We start from the raw sequence: 21,758 nt of genomic DNA on the forward strand, positions 1-21,758 counted from the left end.
TAATTAAGTGTATGAAAACAGATCTAAATGTGTAGTCACCTCCTGAGTGTGTGTTTAGTATCATTCATGACAAATTTAAAACTTGAAAAACTTGAAAACATAATCTAACATTTCTGCTGAAAATTTAGTTAAATTATCATCAACAAAAAAAACTCAGATTCAAGATCAGTTCACTGTATTAACCCTTTTCTTCTTTTTTTTTTACAATGGAAGTCAATGAGATGGATCTGGCATTGATGACATTGAACAAAATCACGGCCATTTGTTGATGAAAAACAACAAAAACAATTGATTTAAAAAAAAAATCAAAAAATCAAAAATATATTATTACTACTTATATTTCCATAAAAACCAACCATAGCAATATTAAATGTATTTTCAACCAATCAAATTATCAAAGAATCCCTTTAAATGCATTACGAGTTCTATGTTTTAGTTATCACGTCCTGCTAGTTCATCATTAGTTGTTTCTGGAGTTCACTTAACTTATGTCCAATAATCTTTTCTCTCCAAGAGAATACATTCTCACAAACACAAATGTAATCATCTTCGTCCCATCTTAATTATAGAGTATTTCAGCCAGTCAATACCTGTCACTGCTTAAAGAACACATTTTTACATGACAAATATACAACATATAATATACTTGACTCTTATATCCTGCAGTAATAATAACTTTTGGTAAAGTTGTTTAACTGCAATTTATCTATATACCCATTTCCTGCATCACAAACGTTTTTTTCTGAAAAGACTATAAAGAGGGGTTATTGTTCCAGTTATGTCTGTGTTGAACATGTTTTTCCTAACGGAAATACATTGTGTTCAGTGGAGCCGACCTTCATTTCTCGAAAAATGTGTCCCTGAATCTTTAGCAATTTGAGCACAAATCAGGCACAGGAATATTTACCAGCCAGACCTTTGCTTCAGCCTTACAAATGTGCTTTTAACCAATTATTGATCATTCACAATGACAGGCTGTTTTGATTCTACTCAATAATGAATCATGAACAATGGCACTTTATAAATGAAACAAATAAATAAATGCACTTACTGCGAACTCGTTGTCAGGGTCCTTCTCTCCTTTCCTTACCGGCCTGGAATATTGGAACTTGTGGACTTCATTAACGGTGTAGAAGCTGAGGAAAAAGAGGAATCAGCGAGGTGTGAATCATTTCTTTCTACCTTTAATCCATGTTTTCCGAGTCATTAATTAATTCTGATCGGACAATGAGGGGCCTATAAAAGATAGAAGGCTTGCTGCAAACACATCATACAACTCAATGAAAATCAAGTTTATTTGCATTATTGGGCAAAAAAAAAGGGATTTTAACTACATCTAGTGGTTAGTTAGAGAGTGTATCAAAGGGAATTTGCACAGCTGGGCAATTTAGCACACACTTGGCATGAAGTTGTGTGGTTGTTATTGACACAGAGATGGTGAAGGAGCCAAGAAAACAATGTTGCACTTGGAACCACCGCTAATGGCGGACAGGTGGTGCAAGTAGGCAGAAACACAGTCATGTGGAAATGTCACCACCTTTGGCCGAAAGCCATTTCTCGGTTTCCATGTCAACTATGGTCGCAAAGCATTGGATATGTAGCAGTATTTCTAAAGCTAACACAACATTTGACAACGTTGATCAACACTAGATTGCTCAGAGTAGCCCAGTGTTTTGGTTTGTACGCCCCTAAAACCACAAAACTGTTACAACAGTTCTTGAATTAAACTCTTATGATCGATTTAATGATCTAAATATTCATTTTAAAGACTGCACAGTTTTCATTGACACATGCAGTGATGGACATGGACTGTAGGAAGATGGGACATCATAGCAAGTTAACCACATCAACCTGCGACTCTAGGGTGGACCTTGACTACTAGACAGGAAGTATACATTTAGAAATGCAAGAACATGCATACATTTTCCATATACATAACCCCTCAGTAAATAGAGTCCTATGAATGAGAAGAAGCCACAAAAATTGTTTTTGACCTACAGCGAAGCGTACACTGAGCTTGGATGATTGCATTGCAGGCTGAGTGACTTTGAGAAATGTATTTGGAAATTGTCAAGTCACAACAACAAAAAAAAAAAAACGCAAGATTATTCTGCTTACCTTATTATTTGTTCCGAAACTGGTTTGTTTTGGAACTTGGCTGGTAAGTCCAGGATTGGTTTTACTGTAAAACACTGGATGTCTTCAAGCAGGGATGTCAAGGACATAAATCATTCTGTGATCATAAGCTAGATATAGACGAGTAAAGAAATCCAAAAGTTCCATAAGAAATAATAAAATAAATAACATTTTTGACTCATTGACCATGAAGACATTTTCTAAATATGTCAAAGAGGAAAGTTACGATTAAAATGATGGAACAGATTGAGAAAAAGGATACATTGTAAAGTGGAGGTCTTGGTGTCTTCACTTGGTGGGGTTGTCGTCTTCATCTTCTCTGCGTTGGGAAACTGTGTGAGGAGTCGAGCTTCAAAATCCTCTCTGCGCTCGTACTCCTTGCCACGGTAGATGAACATCTTGTTCTGGAGGACAAAATAGACAAACCCTTCTGATATAAGAAATCCCTTAAAGTTAAGACACATCTTACATAGCCGGAGGAAGAAATAAAAAGCTAACCCCTAGAAATATTTTTCCAGCCGACGGCTATTGAAAACCCAATCTTATTTTATGGCGACAGCCCACAGGTCATGACCCTGGGTGCCGACAAGAGCAAATAATTAAGTAATAATTATTCTGCCATTTAGCTTCGGGCTCTGTCCGCGACTTTTCCAGATGGTGTGGCAGGATTCTCAAAGCGCGGAATTGTTTCCCATTCTGCTGGCGTGTGATTTTCCTCTGAAAAGTGTTCATTTGCATCTCATAGATGGTTAACTCTGAATTACCAAAGTCATTCATTTGCTGGCTACGGACTTTAGATGATTACCAAAGAGGATGCAGAACTTCAGAAAGTTCCTCTCACACAGATCTGCTCATCACAATGCCCTGATTAAGGAGTACAATAAATGAAACTAGGTGTACACCAGGACCTTATTTCAAGATCTCTAAAAACTTCCAGCACTATGGTTTTGAACCAAAACATTCAAATGGAAAAAGCTTGATAATAAAAATACATAAAACCATATGTACTTACGCGTAAAAAGGAGGGGAACCCCATTCCGTAATAGCCCACGGCAAAGTAGTCAGACTTGGGCCTGATGACCTTCACGATGTTCTCATAGAACTGCGCCTGTTTCCGCTGTGGAGGGACACAAAAGAACAATGTGTTTTTGATGAGCACCCGGACGTATTATAGATTCACTTGTCGATTTCTCATCATCTCACGTAGACTCACCAAGGATGCACTGAGCTGCTCGAAGTCGAACATCTCGTTCTCATACTGCTCCGCCAGCTCCTTTCCCAGGATGATGGCTTCTTCCCACATCTGTTCGACCAAGAAACATTTTTAGACACTTGCAAATACGGGAAAAAATGACAGAATATATATATATAATTTTTTTAATTGAGGATTTAGTTTTACAATAAATAATATCAAATATATTTATATGTAACAAGTATGAAAGAGAAAAACAACAGATCATGTGTTACAAAAATAAATATATATTAAGAAATCAACATTAAAATAAAAAAATAGAAGATACGAAAATAAAACATCTTTCTCTTATTTAACAAGAGTCAGTCTGAGGGTCAGAGGTTTAAGCTCGTCAGGAAATTCTTTGACATCCTTAACTACAAGTGAAAATGCGTCAAGATTGAGTAAACAATCTCCCAAAAGCCCTCCTCCCGCGCTGTCCCTTACCTTGCCCTTGTCAAAGTAATTGATAATCTGCTGGTACAGCTGGTCCTTGAGTTGCCCTTGTGTGACAGCCAGGTATCCATCTCTCTGGGTCAGGTGGGCGGCGCACTGCTCGTCCGACCACTACAGAGAAAAGAGTGAGCGCACGGGTCAACACCATGCAGGGCCAGCGGGGCGACGAGAAATCAATGGCTGAATTATAGTCATGCAAATTGGTGAAATTGATGTGAGGTTCTTAATCGAGCTGTCCCGCCTTCAAGCAGGCTGAGGCGGAAACTTTGGACAGCGCATAAAACAGGTGTCAATATTTATCGAGCGGTTGAGAAAATGCGTTAATGGAGAGAAAAGATTCTGTGGCGACTTGGGTAGATAAAAAAAACAAACAAACAGGGCAAGAGTGCTGTTTCAACAACTCATTCAAGTTTAAGAGTGAAAAAGGAAATCCAAAAACTAGGTAGAAAAACATTGTTCCACACAATTATTTTCACTCAATATTACAATAGTAATTTCAAATTGACACAAAGTTAATGTTAAGGATAAGTTCTGCACATCTGAATGAGGGTCCAGATGTCCAACAGAAAGAAATACATTGGGCAACGATCTCTCTTTTCAGTCCATGACCAAAGGTGAGGCATAGATGGACCACTCAAGAAAAGTTTTATCTTTCAAAGATTCTCCACCAAGAGTAACCCATCAAGTGCCTTTAAATGCTTGGTCGGTTAAATCCACATCTTACTCGGAGACGCTGTCTGAGTTATAGCAGTCAAGCCTTCAACAGGTTTCCTCTTGTAGCATAAAACATTCATTTTATTTAAACGATTGCTTTCCAACCTTATTTTCTCATATTAAATATCTACAAGCATGTTCGGTTCATGTGAATTTATTATTGAGTATGTTTTTAAAGCTCTTGCGGGACATATTTGGCCCCATGGCCTGAATTTAACCTAAATGGTACAATTTTCATTCATTAGTATCTTTGTCGTCTCCTTTAACACAGACAACGTTGATTTTTGCATTCAATTAGATTGACTTTATTAATAGCTCGGGAGAGCTCCCTCGGGAGATTAGATTTCCAGTTCAGAGCAGACAATAGAAGGTACAGCAAGTTTCATAAAAGCAAGAACCAAAACAAAGTGAAAATAAAAAGAGCAAATAAAAAGTGATAACAAAGTGCAAATATTAAGAGCATAGATCAATGGGAATAACACAAAGACCTGCTCCTGCCCCCAAACTCAGAGGTATAAAGCCTAACAGCACGAGTAGTACAAGAGACAGCACTTGCAAAGATTGATAAAAATAAGAAGATTGGGACTGATCAACGAAGTCCATCCTTTCTTCAAACAAACATGAAGAATAGTGAATTTTTATTTAGCTTTTCTTTTTTTTATTCAAACGAACCAGGCCGGTCTTATTGGCCTCTCTTTTGAGCATAATCCAGTGCAGCCTTCCAAGACTGCTTCATTACTTGGCAAGTTTAATTGGCAGTGCTGTGGTGGTATCATGTGTAACCTGAGGAGTTAAGATCTCTGCGAAACCTTTGGACACGCTTTATGTGAGGAGCAAATCTGAGTAGCAAAGCCAAGAAATTTGCATTTCCTGACAGCAGAGCTTGTTCATGTATATTGTGTGACGACGTGTGCAGCAGGTTCTACATTAATATCGATACAAAAACTTCTATCCGTGGATGAAATGAACATAGAGAACTAAAGTGCTGACACATGCTAGGCTGCTTATTATCACCATAAGGTTACTTTTAGGTATTAAAGGATGGACTAAGTGGGATTAGTTGGCCTTTCAGTTAAGGCAACAAATAAAATCTCTCCTGATTTGAGCACCGCTCTGCATTCACAACACGAGTGTGTTTAAGATCAAAGTCTTAGCAATTTCATGCAATTCCAGAAGATATATCTAAAGACCAAAATCCGGAAAAAGGCAGTAGAACACGTTTACATCACCCTAAATCTCCTTGTAGAAAAACATATTTTTTACTTAAGAGAAATTCAATAAATTAACAAATTATAACATATAATAAATGTTAAGTTGAAATGTAGTGCAGCCCAGAAAAAATGATGGATAATTAGAACATATTTTTGATAAAGTATTCGAGAGGCCTGGCCACTTTATATTAAGTCCTAAAAGAAATGCCAAAGGTCATTAACAACAGAGCAATGTAACTACAACAATAACTATATCCGTTATCATGAGCATTTTAAAAAACACAGGACACAAGATAGAATTCATCATTCAACATCAGAATTTCTTAGGGTTCTCTCAGTGACTTGAATTTTGAGCTTAACAATAAAAACATAAATGAAGCAGCAGCTGCCAGTAGCTAATCTTTTGCTACAATTCTTTGACATGTATCCAACGAGGAGATTTTCTTTCGGCCCTAACAAGTTCTATCAACAAGTAGAGATCCCGGCGTCACATACCATAAATTAAAAAATGACCAAATTATCACATTGTATCTTGGATGTAACCTATAATACATTTAAAAAATAAATTCATAAAAGGAAAGCAAGTGTAAAGCACAACAGCGGGTGACTCACAAAAGCAAGCGCACAAACACACACAAATGTAGCAGTCACATTATGCTCTGATAAAGCAGGCGAACTCAATTTAACACAAATAAATTAATAAATCAAATACTTTTAAAAGACAAAAAAATGATCAGAATACAACTGGAATAGGAGGTTCTGGAGAACCACAAAAAAAACGTTAAGGGCCTTCTATTGAACTTGTTATTGTATATTTCAGTCATCAAGTCCCAATTTGCACCAGATCAGTTTGCATACCTTGAGCAGTTTGGCGTGCAGCAGCAGAGTGTAGGCAGCCTCTGTGTAGTTGTCACACTCCTTATGAAGGTCACACAACTTGTACAAGTACCTGAGAAGAGAGAGTTACCACATCATTTGGTCAATTTTGAGAGGTTTTAAAGTGAGATCTTCAAAAGCTACAACCGTCTAGACGGCTTACATCAATAAAGGAAAATAATAAACAGTGAATTCAAGAAGACGCAGTCAACGTGACGGGATCTCACCTGATGTACATCTCCTCTCTGTCAATCTCCTTGTAGAAGTTCTGCGGCAAAGAGACACAAACTTTATTTACCTCTCAGCAACAGCGGTTTAAGAAGACATAAATGGATGTCATAATTGTCATGTATGGAAAGATAATTCAATTAATTAATTCATGGTTTTATACTACATTAGTCAGTCATAAGCTTCAGACCTCCATAAACTAGTGGTACTTAAGTACTTAAAACGCATCTTAAGAACTATTTATTTGTGCAGTCTTTCTCTTAATTATATTGGGGCTGCTGTGTTTGTCACTGTGTTGTCCCTTTTTAAATGTGAATTTATTTTTTAACTGTGTATCGTTTTGTTGTTTAAGCTCTTTGTGACCCTTGTCTGTGAAAGGCGCTGTAAAAATAAAGGATGACACAGAGGAAACGATTTCAATTCAATAACTCTAGTTGAAAATAAATGAAGGCACGTTTCAAACTCAAGGCCTGATGGACAAATTCAGCCCACAAAGTAATTTTAAATGACCCATGAGATTAAAAACTTGCATACAGATGAATGTTTATGTTAATATAGTTAACTATACAGATGCCAATGTTTAAGATAAAATAAGGAAAACAGATTGTTTATGTCAGTAATTATAACAAATATGTGCAAAACATCGCAGAAAAAGCTTCAAGTTTTAGACGGTTGGCTAAATCGAATTCCGGTAAAAACTGTGTTTAAGGTTTTGACATTGTGTGTGATTTAGTCTGACAGCAGCTTAGAGGTATAACAATAAACAAGATGATTCGTTTTTCAATAATACAATTACAGTGAATGGGTGGAAGGACACCAAATGTCTTAGTTTTAGGAGAATTGTGATTCATGTTTCACTGTCAGACAAAAAAAAAGATGAAGAAATGATCCAACTTATTTCAAATGTTGGTGCTAACTAGCTCAGCTGTGTTGGGACTGAAGTCTCCATTCCATTGCCTAAGATGATGGATTTCTTGAGACTATTTTGTATCAATGATTTGGCTGATATCTAATATGATAAGTATCTGGTAAATCACGGAATCTTGTACTTTATTGTGGAAAACAAATCACTTTCTTCTTGTTTGGGTCATGTTGGAAACACATTTCTTCAAAGTAAGGGAAACAGAGATATTTATCTGGATATTGTTTAGTTTTTGCAGTATAAAATATTACAAGGTTTAACAAGGTCTTGTTAAACGTGTTACAACAAGATGACAAGGAGCCTTCAACATGCAGTCAAAATGATTTTGATTCTCCTGCATGTATACTTCTTCTTTCTTTCAAGCATAACTTCGGATACATACAGTGCCTTGCGAAAGTATTCTGCCCCCTTGAACCTTTCAACATTTCGCCACATTTCAGGCTTCAAACATAAAGATATACAATTTTAATTTTTTTGTCAAGAATCAACAACAAGTGGGACACAATCGTGAAGTGGAACGAAATTTATTGGATAATTTAAACTTTTTTAACAAATAAAAAACTGAAAAGTGGGGCGTGCAATATTATTCGGCCCCCTTGCGCTAATACTTTGTAGCGCCACCTTTTGCTGCAATTACAGCTGCAAGTCGCTTGGGGTATGTCTCTATCAGTTTTTTACATCGAGAGACTGGAATTCTTGCCCATTCTTCCTTGCAAAACAGCTCGAGCTCAGTGAGGTTGGATGGAGAGCGTTTGTGAACAGCAGTCTTCAGCTCTTTCCACAGATTCTCGATTGGATTCAGGTCTGGACTTTGACTTGGCCATTCTAACACCTGGATACGTCTATTTGTGAACCATTCCATTGTAGATTTGGCTTTATGTTTTGGATCATTGTCCTGTTGGAAGATAAATCTCCGTCCCAGTCTCAGGTCTTTTGCAGACTCCAACAGGTTTTCTTCCAGAATGGTCCTGTATTTGGCTCCATCCATCTTCCCATCAATTTTAGCCATCTTCCCTGTCCCTGCTGAAGAAAAGCAGGCCCAAACCATGATGCTGCCACCACCATGTTTGACAGTGGGGATGGTGTGTTCAGGGTGATGAGCTGTGTTGCTTTTACGCCAAACATATCGTTTTGCATTGTGGCCAAAAAGTTCGATTTTGGTTTCATCTGACCAGAGCACCTTCTTCCACATGTTTGGTGTGTCTCCCAGGTGGCTTGTGGCAAACTTTAAACAAGACTTTTTATGGATATCTTTGAGAAATGGCTTTCTTCTTGCCACTCTTCCATAAAGGCCAGATTTGTGCAGTGCACGACTGATTGTTGTCCTATGGACAGACTCTCCCACCTCAGCTGTAGTTATCTGCAGTTCATCCAGAGTGATCATGGGCCTCTTGGCTGCATCTCTGATCAGTCTTCTCCTTGTTTGAGATGAAAGTTTGGAGGGACGGCCGGGTCTTGGTAGATTTGCAGTGGTCTGATACTCCTTCCATTTCAATAGAATTGCTTGCACAGTGCTCCTTGAGATGTTTAAAGCTTGGGAAATCTTTTTGTATCCAAATCCGGCTTTAAACTTCTCCACAACAGTATCTCGGACCTGCCTGGTGTGTTCCTTTGTCTTCATGGTTCTCTCTGCGCTTTAAACAGAACCCTGAGACTATCAAAGAGCAGGTTTATTTATACGGAGACTTGATTACACACAGGTGCATTCTATTTATCATCATCAGTCATTTAGGACAACATTGGATCATTCAAAGATCCTCACTGAACTTCTGGAGTGAGTTTGCTGCACTGAAAGTAAGGGGGCCGAATAATATTGCACGCCCCACTTTTCAGTTTTTTATTTGTTAAAAAAGTTTAAATTATCCAATAAATTTCGTTCCACTTCACGATTGTGTCCCACTTGTTGTTGATTCATAACAAAAAATTACAATTTTATATCTTTATGTTTGAAGCCTGAAATGTGGTGAAATGTTTAAAGGTTCAAGGGGGCCGAATACTTTCGCAAGGCACTGTATATAAGATCACACGCCTGCTTGATCTGAAAGTCTGGCAAGGACACAAAATCACAAACAGAAATGGTTTTCTCTCCAGCTAACCATCAAAGAGAATCCCGAGACAAAGCTGGCTTCACCCGAGCTGCTCTTGCATATATGTGCCCGATGAAGGTCTCGCCGGTCTTTAATCTTCTCCATATCGGTGATCACATGACCGAAACTAAACATCTGGGATGGCCGTATAGAAATGTCACTTGGCAGGGAAGAAGCGTTTCACGGAAGGGCAGCTTTGCCAGATCAGCTTAATGCAAAGTGACAAGTGAAGGTTGTTGTTATTGTTTCTGCACGGTGGCGAGTCGCATGCGATCATACTCACTTTAGTGCCGACAACGTTCAATAAACAAAGCTGCTGTCAATATCACCGAGCAGGTGATGGATATTTGAAACCACTACATATAATATAACACCTTTCAGCCGAGGCAAGATCATTTTACATTCTCAAGCAGCCTTCAATTTATGACCATTTTATGTTATATTTATTACATCTAGCACACGGATGTCAAAGACAACGACGTGAGGGTCCGAAATGATAAATGAATCCCTCACGGTGAGCAGACCATCCATCAGAATCATAATTATCGTGAACTGAATTTAGCCCAAATTATCTCTGCGGCTAGTTTTCTAAGTCAATGATTTGTCATCATAGACTTTAACTCTCTACTTTTCATGGGAACATCAATTATTCTGTCATTCATAAAATTCTTCTGCATAACTTTTACGGAACCTTCTGGATATATTGGCGACTTTGAGACATTACAGCTTATTAGAAAAGGCCTGATGAAAAGAAACACTTCAAGACTGCAGCTTCAGATGTCATGATGGGTTTGAACTTTTGTCTCAACTGGATACAAGTTACGCACTGGTGAGCCAACTAAATTACCTCGGTCAGCCTTTGACATATGTGGTCTTGTTCATTTATTGCCATTAAAAATAATCTCCTTTAGAAATAGGGAAAAACTATTGCTTCATAAAAAGTATTTTTTTATTGAAATAAGTAAAAACAACATGCACATAACTTTTGATGTTTAAATTGGTAAATATGATGTTTTGTTTTGGCGTGTTTTCTTGCTACTCACGAGGACATTGACGGTGCAGCTCATCCGGTTCTCCTTGTTCTCGTCGTGCATGATGGTCCGGTAGTCCAACAGCCGCTCCAACAGCCGAACCACCAGAGTCACAAAGGTCTCGCCCGTTTTGGCCAAATACATGTGTTTCCTGCAGTGCTCGAGCAAGCTGTGGGTCACAAAGTTATTATCAACATGAGGGACCGTGGGATGATTTAGAAGAGTTTAGGTTTGCAATTAGATTTATCTAACTTGGGAGAGGCTCGGGCTGTAGATTATCATCACTTACATTTTCTGAAAGAGAATTTTGTACTGCTCGTCTCCGCGCCCTCCCTCCACCTCATGATCAAGCTTGGTGATGATCTCGTTCTCGAACTGCAATCAGACAGAGCAGGCGTAAATAATGAGCGCAGCAAATTTTTCAATTCATTAACACCATCTCCCTGTCGCCGCTCCTTCCTTCTACATCAAAGCTTGGCAGTGATTTGGCTTTAATGGTCCCTCGTCTGCAGACGTAGCATTATTAACAACACTTTAACTATAAACTGTCACAGAACTCTGTAAAAAAATAAATAAAAACAGGTTTGTGAATCTAATAATGAGTCTGAGGCCAATCCTTAATTGAACCTTTCATCACAAACCATTTTCAAAATAACAGGTTTCTCAATAGTAAATAACTTAAAACACAAACCCACAGCACTTAACACTACAGACAGCGACAGCTACCAAGAGAAAAAGTAAACAATTATCTATATTGTATTAACATATTGTGTGAAATAACCGAAATTATACTGAAAGGCATCTAGCAGTATAAAAAGTGAGAAAATATCTTGAGTTTATTGCAAAGTTGCATGAGTTATATTTGCTGTTTAAAAGATCATCTAGCTTTATTCACGGCAGGTTTTTAAATTGATCTAGTAGCTACTATTTCTTGTATTCTTAAAACTCACCCGCTGGAAGCTGCATGTGATTTGGAACTCACACTGCATCATGTCAAAGAAGATGGGAATAGTGGCCTTTCTCAACTCAATTTCTGGAACCAGTGTCATCTCCAGAATTGGACCCACCATCTCCGGAATGAACTTTATTTTGTGGGGCCCTGGAGAGGGGAAACAGGAATGAATAATTACACATTACACACCTGAAGTATGGACGGACAATATGTTAGGTTTCCACTGTGGAGTCTAACAGATAATATGTGTTTGTAAGCGAGTAAATAAGTAATGATGGGGCTGAAATTCCAGTCTCCCAAAGGAAAACAGATCATTAGAGTGGTTTCTGTTAAAATACCTTCATGAAAACATTTGCTGCTATTGTGAAGTTTGCAACAGTTTTCAAAGAATAGACTCAGAAAGAGACTTATTGGTTCGACTACGGTGTCCAGTTAACTCATGAAAACCGAAAACCAACATATAGTCATTTAACAAAAGATTAGATCACCCTTGTGTTCTTCAGTGTCTTGTTGATTTAAGAGGCTGGTACAAGTAAAGGTTCATTTTGTTGTATAAATAGAATGATAAGAAGAAAAATAGATCATATGACATTCATTTAAAAGCTGCTTTTTAGACATTTTCTTTTTTTTATTGATGATAATCAATAAAGTTCCTACATCAATAGCTATGACATTGTACTGACAAAAACAGTGCTTTAAGGCATTCAATGTTTTCTTTTCTTTCCGTTATTTACATGATAAACATAGTAGCAGCTACTTGACTACTGACAACCATTGTTTAAATGTTTACCCCGATTATTTACCACATGACAATGTGTCACTTGATAATTTGTTTGCTTACTGTTTTAGAAAAATCTTTCTGGTGGAAAATTAAAGTGACGTATTAATGACGTCAGACTTAGCAGAAGTCGCTTGAAAAAAGAAATACAATTAACAAGTAATTTTTTATCCAACTGACACATGTGTATTTTGTCTATTTTGGGCACAGAACATAACCGTCAAGATCTTGTGCGAATGTCAATGACAAGATGTTGATGGGAATTCGAGTGTCAAACCCAACACCCTAGTCCACACGCTCGACCTCTGGGGACTTCACAGACGAACATCTCTCTTATGACGCTCAATCCAATTAGCAGCAGAATCTCTATATTTAGCAGCTGTCCCTGGCAGATGAAACAAACACTGTTCCACCGCCATAGCATCTTAATAATTGCACTCATGAAACGGAACACGATCAACACAAACCTATTAGCAACTTACCAAGATTGTACCACATGTCCCGGATTTCAAAACCGATTTGCCGTCTCATGTCCTGGTACCTGAAAACAGAAGATTTTGATGGGTTGTGTCATTGCTCTGTTAACTCAAAATAGTCAAATGCTGAGAGCAGAAATAATACTAAGACATCATGAAGGGGTGTTCCGGTTCATCCTCAGTCTGCAATGTTCAGCAAAAATAAAATAGCATGACCAGCAAAATAAGCCCAAATGTGCATGAAAAATACATGCATCAGCTGCATCAGCAGGAGGCGCAGGCTGGTTTGTCCGCTGATGAAGAGGATCTTAAAAAGATTCTGAGTCACTAACAGTCGCTACAGGATATATTTTCAGTCAACTTGACCAAAATAAGCATCTTGAATTGTCTCAGATAATACAAATGTACAAGAAAATATGATATTTCTTTTAATAAATAATAAATTCTGGTAATTAATAATGAATACAACATTTTCTTCATCAGTGGACCACGATCAAGTCACAGACCATTACTAAATTAGATGTTTTTCCTTTGTAAAAATGAAACTTACATCTTAATTTTGTATTTATATTTATCATTTCGGATATAATTTGAATGTTTACATAATCTTCCTTCACAACAGTACATTTCCCAAACATGTTCTGCGAAGGACACATAAAGATGACCTTCTCTTTATCATAAAGAAGAGTAACAAAAGCCCAGAATTCATGTAAAGCCTGACGGGGAAAACACAGCACTCTCCGTGCGGCTTAAGTGACAATAACAGTGTCCGCTTACACCACGATGAGCTAAACAACAATTCAGTCATGAACCAATCTCCTTCTGTCCAGGACAACGACGTGAGAAAGTGAAGACAGTGAATGATGGAGACTCTAACAGAAGAGGACACGAGGAGCGAGGGGGCAGAAAGTGAGACCCAAGATGTGAAACGGATCTCATGGAAGAAAAATAACAGCTTCTGGTCTTCCAAAACAGATGGAACAATTCATGAAAAAAACTCACACAAGGTCAGAGACAAACGTGTTTTTTTTAGATAAATAGTATAGAGGACAAAGGGAAGATGGCAGCCTTAGAATGGCAATTTATAACAGCACAGTCATACCGAGTATAGCCGCTTTATTTTCAGCAGAAGCCATCAGATATAACCTAGCAGAAAACAATATAGAAAGAGGGTTTTTTCTGCTGAAGACATCATAATTTGGCGGGAAAGAACATTACCTTTTCTTAAAGGGCAAACTAATGTGAAAACTCTCCTGACTCACTCTCATGTTACAAATGTTGAAGTCTTCCTCTCCAAGATGCAGTAAGTCCCTCATCATGACCATGTCTTGAACTTATTACTTTATAAAGTTCTCCCTCGTCTGAAATCTCGGCCAACGAGTCTTTTATAATATAATAAGGGCTTCACTCCTCCATCCCACTTTGTTTATAGAACGATTCCCTTGGGGTTGGAGACTAATGGGATTCACGATATGTTGTTTCAGACAACATAAACATATTGAGAGGTTCTTTTGAGTGGACTCACGGTGTTTTGTGACGTTTAAAGCAACAAAGTTTCTCTAAAAGTGAAACAATTCCAATCTAGAGATATTATTTATTAAGTAGCTACAATCAAAGGATTGATTGTCAAGAATGACTTCAGGGTCAGGAGAAACTCCAGACAAGATTGAAGGTTTTTGCTCCTCCATTACTGAGTACCGTGATTCTTACATATATTGGTCCTCGGATACTTTCAAAGTCAAACGGTGCAGTCTTCGAGTCTGGACTGTTAAAAATTGGTCTGGAGTTTTCATTTACGTAAGAGCATCACTGAGATGCCGTCACTGAAACAAAGGGAAAGAATGAACCTCAGCCTCTCTGGTCAGTCGCTTGTTTGACTGAGAGGTAGTGAGAAGAGAAAGAAGGAGTAGCTGAAAAAAGACGAAACGCAATCTGGAGAAGAAAGTGGAAAAGAATGAATAGAGAAAGTCTGACACGGAATTATTAAAGTTAATCACGTTCACAGTATTTATAGTTAAACAATATGGGGTAATTTTTGGAATTTCGTTAAATCATAAAGTGAGAAAATTGACAATGTAACAACACACTGGACTGGATTGGAAACCTAAACAGATGTGATTGAAAATTTTCTCTCAGATCTGGAAGTTAAAAATCATTTCAGCATAGTATCCTGTTTATTTTAAACACTTGGTATAGTTTACAGCTCTAAATATAGCAACAATTACAGAAAAAAACTTGTTAGTGTTTATAATAGTGATAGTCATGTGATTTTTGATACAAGATTCTGATACAAAATAAGTGAAATAGACAAGGAGTCGACATGGAGATGACCTCGTCTTAAGGTAACAGATGTTTTTGGAGGAGTCAAGGGCAAGACGTTAGCAATACGATCAAAGTTTCCAAAGAATTTGGTGGTGTTCTCTGTATGAAAAATGTCTTTTCTTTCTTTTTTATATTCGACAAGACGACAATTTATGTCCAAAACATAACATTTTTAATAACGAAAAGTACAAACGATGAGAGAATATTGATTAAGCGTGTATGTCACCTCTGATACACAAATTATCAGGGTGATGAAGAAGTATTTGAGTTATACTTTGAACTTCTGGAGTGAACTTTCGGTACAATGTCACTGTTCACATTTGGCTCCCGCTTGTTTCGTCTTTATCTTATAAGACCCTTTTTTTTTTTAAAGAAAGTTTGCACAGTGTTGGTGTCATAAATGGCCTCTGGTATTGAACCTGCTGTTCAACAGTGAGGCTCAATAATTGGTATTTCAGACCAGACGAACAGTTCATGCGCCGGCAAACAAAAATAAAGAGAGGGAGAGGAGACAAGAATGGACAGAAGAGGCGGAAACAGAGCGAGTGGTTGAAAAAGAAATTGACGAACCCTGTCTGCAACCCTAATCACAGTCTCTGAAAGCCATCTGGCTGTGTTTGAACGACATATGACATTTATGATAACAAATGACATTTATATGATGTGAATGTCTAATAATGTTCTCCGTGCTGTTTGTGTTTTTCAAGCTAGCAGCTGTGGCACAGAGGAGCGAAAATATAATAATGATTCATGAGGGTTTTTAGAAATGTCCTGTTTGCTATTAGACGGCTAATGGAAGCTAATCACAGATGATTAAAAAGAAGAAACAGCAAACGAAGAGCCAGACTGTGAACCGAGGGTTGAAAAAACAGAGTAAGTAGAGGAAGAGCTTGATACGTGATACACTTTCCTAAAGGTTTTCAAACATCGTCTTTCACAAGATACTGGAAACTTATTTTGTCCCAACCTGGTCTTATATTGTGAGTTCGGATCTTTCTGTTAATCTTCGAAGTTATAAAATCCTTTATATAAAATAAACATATAAATGTTTTCTAAGCTTAATAAGAACAAGGTCACTCTCAATAACAGAGATAAAACAAGACACAGTTTAGCAAAAAGATCCATCTTTCACGTCTCAGAGTGTGCTGTGTCTGCAACAATATTGCTGCTAATCTGTGTGTTAATGCTGCACACACAACACCAGAGCAAAACATATGTTTACACCATGAAAAATCATTTTAAGATGCATATCTAGCAGCAATTCCAAGTAACTGACCTAAAAAAAAAAGGTTTAGGAATTAATTAAAATATATATTATAGTAGATTTTATTGTAAAATAAAAAGGTATGGAGAACCAATAATGCTACTCAAGTCTATGCAAACTAACTTTAATCCAAAAGAAAGTTAGTATCAATCTCAAAGTCTGTAGGCCTAACCAGGCCTGTCACTTTTTTATTCCCCCTCATGATGACTTTGGGTGTTGACCACCTGCTGCAAGTCAAAGTGTACTTCCTTCAAGCAGAGAACAGCAAGGTCGGCATTTAATCCACAAGTAGAAATAAATGTTTGTCCTTCAAGAAGGAAGATATTTGTAAGGAGGAGGAGGAGGAACAGGAGGAGGAGGAGAGATATAATCATCTCAACTTTGTACATTCTTGTTTGGTATTGACTTGTTTTCATTGCATCAGTGAGACGTTCCCCTCTGTTAAGATGAAACATTGTCAAGGATGATTCCTGACATGGATGCTCTGGATCGTTACTCACTTGTGGAAGATCTTGGCCCTTTTGTCGCTGGAGAAGTTCTCCAACTGCAGCGACTCCTGGGTGAGGAAGGCTACAGCCAGATGGAAGTAGTTGTTCCACAGCTAAGGAAAATGACAAGAAAAAAAACATTTAACTTTGACATTCCACTTGTTAATTGCTTTCGGATCACCGTCTACAGGAAGTGGCCACTGGTCCCTCCTAATCAAATAATAGACGCGAAGAAGAGTGATGCTGCTTAAATAACACAATGCATAGAGTCTGCACTTTGCCATGAGAATATCAATATGTCTAAAGAATCGTCAGACGGATGCATTATGTTGATTTATGGGTTAGAACACAAAGAAATAGAAAACTTTTTTCCATATAAAATAAACATCACAATGTGGAAGGCGTACAGAAACAATCCTAAATAACAAAAAGTTGTTAAAAAAAACTGAGCCATTCCATAAGAGTCTCCTTTGCGACATGACTCGACAACTAGAAATGATGGACGGTGAAATCAAGGCTTACCTGTAGCTCAAAGTTAGTTTGATCCAGAAACTTCTTATTCAGAACGGATGCGTACTGATTGATGGCTCGCAGGAACACCCTGGAGAGAGAAAGAAACGTATCCAGGAAATGAATAAGAACATTAAGACACTTATTTCATTATGTGGTCGAATACTTAAAAGACCTATTACTTTTATTTTCATACACTTGGTCCCTTCTCAAGGTCACAGCTGTCTGGAGTCTATACCACCAACTGAGACACTCACAACTTCAGAAAATAAGAGAGAGAACCTCTGGATGTTTCTGGACTGTGGGATGAAACCGTGGTGCGGTGAGTAAACCCAAGATGGAAGTAAATGATTCTTGTAATTCTAATTTATATAGAGTTTTCTCTGCTTGTTCGGCACCAAAGGCACTTCACACTAAGTAATTTACACACACAATAACACACTGATGGGAGTAAATTGCGATTAAGAAACGTAGTTGCTGTGAGACCGGTTGCCTCCAAAATATCACCTACAATCTCAATTTTAATGCCATTTCCCGGTTTATATAAGTGACACCAACTGTGAAAATATTATGAAAACAACTGTGTGCAAATTAATATTCATCATAACTTATTTTTGTGTAATTGTAAGAAGAAGACATGTACACAATGTTGAATATTAATTCAGATACAAATAAATATGCACACGTTATATTTCAATACAGACAAAGACAAACAAAGAAGGGATGTTGAAGGTACATGTAGTATCAATTTAATTTGGAAAAGGTTTTTTTTTTGGTAACTTGTAATGGTTACGTGATTAATGCATTTTGAAAGTGTTTTTATGCAACACATCTAAGACCTTTTAAAATATTTCTGTTTTATAAGCACAGGATGTGTTCATCACACATAATGCAGCATTACTTGTTTAAATGTCTGTGTCTGGTAAACAAAGAATTCCTGTCGAAAATCTTTAGCTGATGTTTTCATTTTCTATACATTACCTAGTTGATTGATAGCGTGGCTCTTATAAGTGAAGTCACATGCTAGTACTTATTTGGTGCACTTGAAAGACAACCGTCCAAGGGAACAAGAGAGGATGCATTTAAAAGCGCAATAAAAGAGGCAAGGTGATGCAAGGGCAATTTTTACGCCACTTAAGTGGATTGCATCAGGGCTTTATGAGCTGCAATGAAGCTGCATTAAGATGTAACGTTTGTGTAACCGACACTGGCAGGTGAGCAGGCATCAGCGTCCAACAGGCAGAGGGACCCGCCTGCTTCTGTCACACATCAAACCCAACCTCTTACACAAGCAGCGAGAAAGTGGCTCGTTCCTTCTACATCATTAAGGAGCGGAGTCCACCTTCTGGGCAGCGCTGCTCTCATAGAAACGGGGGTTTTCCTGCCGCCTCATTTAACCGACCTTGAACAGGAATAACCGTCTCCATGCAGTGATGCTCCAACTCTCCTCTCGGATCCTGCCGCACATTTATCTCCTGAACGGTATTTAGGTCCGAGGTGCGTCACATATTAAGAGCCACTTTCATCATTAGTCGCAAAGGTTAACTCTCATCAAACACCGTTGGATAAGGAATTAGGAGTCCATTTCTGGAGATCTTTGGCCTTCAGACAGGATCCAAAGCCCCTCGATCTTCATCACACAGCCTGTTGCCACCATGCTGTCCACACACACACCTCGCTCAATTTTCTGCTGCTGTGAACGTAACGAAATGTAGCCCAGAGGTTTGAACTGGGGGGGCTGCTGCTGAAGGAAGTGTCCAGCCACTGCATCGGTTGACAACATGATGCCGTCACCAAACAAAAGATGAATGTCAACGGATGAACACAGACAGGGATGACGCTAGAGTAAGCAATTATCTACTTTTTATTCAACTACTGATCGGTTGCTGCGCCACAGGGGTGGCTGATCCGACTGGGATTCAGAAATATACCCTTGCTAGCCACATCAAATCTGAGACCAGAATGGACACGAGTGGGACGTGTTGATAGCTCCACACAGGATGTGGGACCTCCTAAAAAAGGTGACGGGCTGTCATATGTGACAGATGAACAAACCGCTCTGACTCTGTTGTGGGCGGTGAGGGAGTCGAGTCAAAAGCAGCAGAGTGGTCCTTTTAGTATTTCCCTTTTTTTTAACCTGAATATATTTATATTCTGCTCATTTTTTACAACAAGAGATTACTAGACGTGAATAATGATCACTAGTATTGGCCTCCAAACCAAATCTTCTGGGGAAAAACCTACACACTGACCTCAACACGAAGCTGTACACCAGGCTTTCAGTTCAACCTCATCTGTCAACTTATTCCCAATAAAAGTGGGCGAAAATCCACAAATTAGAACTCCTACCTCTTTCAATAAAGAAAATAACTTAAAGGCCTTTTTTCGGCATAATGTATAACTTTCTCTCTTTATAATATCACATTTTGTAACAGAGACCGTGGGCCACGTTCAATCGGCTCTAGAGCTGCAAATGGGCCACAGACCGGACTTTGGATCTATACAGCAGTTGTGAGCAGATACTGTGAAAAACTACTTTATTGGAAACATAAAAAGATGGGAGTTTTTACTTATTTATATTTCAACCAGTAACTTCTTTCTGGATGTATTACACACAATTGTAAGAAGTAAGAAGCATCTGCATCTTCCTTCATCTAAATATCTTCCCTCTTGTTTTTTTTTTAAGTAGCATCTGTTTGAGTGCCGGAATATAATTGGCTTACAAGATCAGACAGGACAGTTCTTCAGCGAGAACATCCTGCCATTAATTAAAGAGAAAAACTTAATGAGCAGGATGAAAATAGAATCCCCTTCACTTCAAATAACATATTACACACAAGCCTTTGCAAACCTGATTAAAGGCCTTTAAACACTGTTTATTAAACAGGAAAGTGGAATATAATGATCTGAAGCAGCTCAAAACTGATCGATTGTGAGTCATGAGGAAAATGTGATAACTTTAGAATAAGCTTCCAAAGATGACTTCACACTCGATACTAGGGTGTTTATTGGCAATACAATACGTATACAGGAGCAACAACACAATATATTGCTGTACTGTAGGGGCAACAATATATTTGTTGTATGGTCCGAGTACTTGACTCGGGTGTTGCAGAATTTACGGACCACAAAGTTGTAACTGCTTTCATTTGTTTTCAAACCACAACATTAGCTTTAAAAGCTGCTGAAGTCGACTGTATCCTCACATCCTCAGTTATCACCAGGATCTCACAACATTTTGTTATCGGAATGGTGAAGAATACATATTTGCATGTAAATTGTAAGTGAAACAAAAAAAAAGAAAAGTTTATCTAATTATTTTACTTCACAAACACTTTTTTTGGAATAAAAAAAAGGACTTTGATGAGAAAAAAGAGATTTGAAAGCCAGAAAACAAGTGTAAAAAGTGTCAAATATATATATTGATGTGCTTTTGAATATCGACTATTGAATAGTCGAAAATAGAGAATTGTGAATTGAAAATAACTCGATATAAATTAATGTATCGATATTTACTTACTTGATAGCCATGAGAGAGTTATGTGAGCACCTCCCAAATAACGTGCTAACAAAATTAATTTAATAAACACAAACATGTTTTATCTGTATATCAGTCCCAACCTATGCTGGCGTTTAAAACTTTTGAAGCTGACATTTCAAAATCTGTTTTAAAACCAGCTCCCTTGACTGCGATACAAGAATCATTTTTGGCACCCGATGAGGGTTGGGGGTGCATCGACACCTTCAGAAGCGTAGTTTCTCTGTGCCCTTGCTGCTCATTTTCCTGTCAGACGATCAGAGTTTTACAACCAACGCATATGCAAATGAAACTTATCAGCAGATCATACTTGCTAATTGAGTTCAGAGAGCGTCCAGGATAATGATCCCAGTCTATTTGCATCCTGATGCCGTATCAAGCAGCTCTGTGAAATGGCAAGGTCAAACGCTATCGTTATTAGACCGATTTATTAAAACCAGAATTACCTTAATCTCTGATGAGAGTGATTGTTCAGCCATTATGTAGATTCAATGTTTACGGTGATCACTGCGGCAAGATTGCTCTCAATGTGTGCGTT

At 38.0% G+C, this 21,758-nt stretch overlaps 1 protein-coding gene across 3 annotated transcripts in view; it reads right to left on the reverse strand.

The window, feature by feature from the left end:
* dock1 (dedicator of cytokinesis 1) overlaps window positions 1-21,758 on the reverse strand; it is a 137,989-nt gene that overhangs the window by 17,381 nt on the left and 98,850 nt on the right. For all 3 annotated transcript variants that reach the window (XM_087784232.1, XM_087784231.1, XM_087784233.1), the window contains exons 30-43: window positions 17,695-17,773; window positions 17,185-17,285; window positions 13,105-13,163; window positions 11,843-11,991; window positions 11,182-11,267; window positions 10,905-11,061; window positions 6,852-6,892; window positions 6,607-6,697; window positions 3,815-3,934; window positions 3,350-3,439; window positions 3,149-3,253; window positions 2,399-2,540; window positions 2,119-2,200; window positions 1,052-1,136 (exon numbers count right to left, since the gene is read on the reverse strand). In XM_087784232.1, coding sequence (XP_087640358.1) covers window positions 1,052-1,136; window positions 2,119-2,200; window positions 2,399-2,540; window positions 3,149-3,253; window positions 3,350-3,439; window positions 3,815-3,934; window positions 6,607-6,697; window positions 6,852-6,892; window positions 10,905-11,061; window positions 11,182-11,267; window positions 11,843-11,991; window positions 13,105-13,163; window positions 17,185-17,285; window positions 17,695-17,773 — 1,387 coding nt within the window. The remainder of the gene's footprint in view (window positions 1-1,051; window positions 1,137-2,118; window positions 2,201-2,398; window positions 2,541-3,148; window positions 3,254-3,349; window positions 3,440-3,814; window positions 3,935-6,606; window positions 6,698-6,851; window positions 6,893-10,904; window positions 11,062-11,181; window positions 11,268-11,842; window positions 11,992-13,104; window positions 13,164-17,184; window positions 17,286-17,694; window positions 17,774-21,758) is intronic.

The sequence above is a fragment of the Callionymus lyra genome, chromosome 2 (genome assembly GCF_982586985.1).
Source record: "Callionymus lyra chromosome 2, fCalLyr1.hap1.1, whole genome shotgun sequence".
NCBI lineage: Eukaryota > Metazoa > Chordata > Actinopteri > Syngnathiformes > Callionymidae > Callionymus > Callionymus lyra.